The sequence below is a fragment of the Aplysia californica genome, unplaced genomic scaffold, assembly GCF_000002075.1.
Source record: "Aplysia californica isolate F4 #8 unplaced genomic scaffold, AplCal3.0 scaffold01027, whole genome shotgun sequence".
Taxonomy (NCBI): Eukaryota; Metazoa; Mollusca; class Gastropoda; order Aplysiida; family Aplysiidae; genus Aplysia; species Aplysia californica.
In genome coordinates, this window is record NW_004798297.1 from 174,255 (window position 1) to 176,439 (window position 2,185).

Sequence of the window (2,185 nt, forward strand, 5' to 3'; positions counted from 1 at the left end):
TTTTATGTTTGTTACTCTCTTGTAACGCCTCTTATCTTCTGGCACTCATATGACTTTATGCAGTTGCTAGCGCCGTAAAACTCTACTAAAACACACAAAAACAAGCTTTTACGAATGCAGTTCTTTGAAATCTTGATAACGATTCCTTATAGTCTTACGATTTTGACTGAGCAGTTAGAAAATAATTTGGTTTCTGACCTCGTAGTCTTAGTTGCTCGAAACTGCCAAACATGTCAAATAGAACTTTTAAAAAAATAGTAGAGGGTTTTACGGCGCTCGCAACTGCATAAGGTCATATGAGCGCCAATGGGTGGGTGTCAACAGAGAAGTCTTTGCAGGGAATCAGACTTAGACTGCTCACCTCTTGAGCTTCAACAGCACAAGGTCTGCTTCGACTATCAAGGCACCCCGGAAATAGCATATCACAATAAGAGAGTGACAAACATACAAAAGAAGTAGAGGAAAATGACAATAGTAAGGGTCAGGAAAGAAAAAGCAGCAGTTCCCTGTTGTAAATCAGGCACAGTTATGAGCGTGACATGAGTCAGCCCATTTACAATTCTACTATGCTTGAACGAGAAATGTCCCTCCTTTGGGAATGCCTAAAGACACTACAGTCAGTGGCACTGCCTCGGGGGAGTAATAATAATATAATGATGATAATCACAGCAACAATAATAATAGTAATAATAGTAATAATAGTAATAATAATAATTATTATTATTATTATTATTAGTATTAGTATTTCATTATTATTACTATTATTATTATTATTATTATTATTATTATTATTATTATTTTTACAATAACAATAATATTCCACGACTTAATCCTGGAGCCAAACGATAAGACATGCGTCTGTTAACCTGCTTATCGCCTCTATCTTATTAGAAATGAAGCTGGTTAGTAGTCTGAGGTAATGATATTGCGTTGACGAGCGCCTGATTTCACCATGACGCCTCACAATTAAACCACACCTGAACAACAGCCAACTCCTGTGGGTTGAGAAGGCCCTTGATGGTGACGAAGCCATCTCGGTCAAACGCCGCCTTCATGTCCTCCGTCACCTCCAGCTCCTGGCCCCCGTACGTGTACTCGTTCAAGCCTGGCATGCTGGCTTTCGGGTGGGTCTGGCAGAATATAAAACGCAACAACTGAGAACGAAAAGTAACAGATACACTCTAATCTAATCCATAGAGTTATCTCCTTTTAAACTAGAGTCCGTACGAGGTCACGTGACACGGAAACATTTGAGTTTGTTGGCGGCCATGTTTCAGTGGGCGAAAACATTTGTTTACATGTGACTGGGCGTGTCTCTGCTCTTACGTGTTTGATTTGATTCTAACGTTATGTTTTAATCCAAAGTGATTCTCTTAAAAGTGCAAGCATGTGAAACCTCTAGATCTAGTCCCTTTCTGGATTAACGTCTTATTGGCTCCAATCGTGTATACGTTAGATCTAGATCTATATACACAGCCGCTTGGAGCTGTGATTAGAAAGCACAGTTGGGTATGAATTATCACATGTACGCAGATGATGCACAGTTGTATAAATCTGTTCCACCACCAGATGTTAAAACCTTGCCTGCTACCATGGGTATGTGCATTGATGATGTCAAGAACTGGATGATTGATAATAAGCTCCAGCTTAATGAAAATATACTGAAACTCGTTTATGTAACCCAAAGAAAAGCCATATCCCCAAAGACGTCGAGATCTACATATCTAGATCTCTAGATCTAGATCAGGTTTGTACGATGTGTAAGCGTGTGCGTGTGATGTGAGTGTGTGTGTGTGTGTGTGTGTGTGCGTGCGCGCGCGTGCGTGTGTGTGTATGAATGTGTGTGTGTACGTGTGTGTGTATGTGTGTGTATATGCGTGTGTGTGTGTGCATATGTGACTACTGTTCATACATGCATTTATGTGGATTCTAAAGCACCTAGAGCTGTGTTTGTAGGCGCTATAGAAATGATCTGCATTATGTTTATTATTATTATTATCATTAGTAGTAGTAGTAGTAGTAGTAGTAGTAGTAGTAGTAGTAGTAGTAGTAGTAGTAGTAGTAGTAGTAGTAGTAGTAGTAGTAGTAGTAGTAGTAGTAGTAGTAGTAGTAGTAGTAGTAGTAGTAGTAGTAGGAGGAGGAGGAGGAGGAGGAGGAGGAGGAGGAGGAGGAGGAGGAGGAGGAG

The 2,185-nt window shown here is 40.0% G+C and overlaps 1 protein-coding gene across 1 annotated transcript in view; it reads right to left on the reverse strand.

Annotated features, from left to right (window-relative positions):
- Positions 1–2,185, reverse strand: part of LOC101846929 (L-proline trans-4-hydroxylase) — a gene marked incomplete in the record, with an annotated part of 12,958 nt that overhangs the window by 6,097 nt on the left and 4,676 nt on the right. Inside the window, 1 exon segment of the mRNA XM_005111224.2 lies at positions 978–1,130. Within this exon segment, the coding sequence (XP_005111281.2) occupies positions 978–1,112 (135 nt within the window).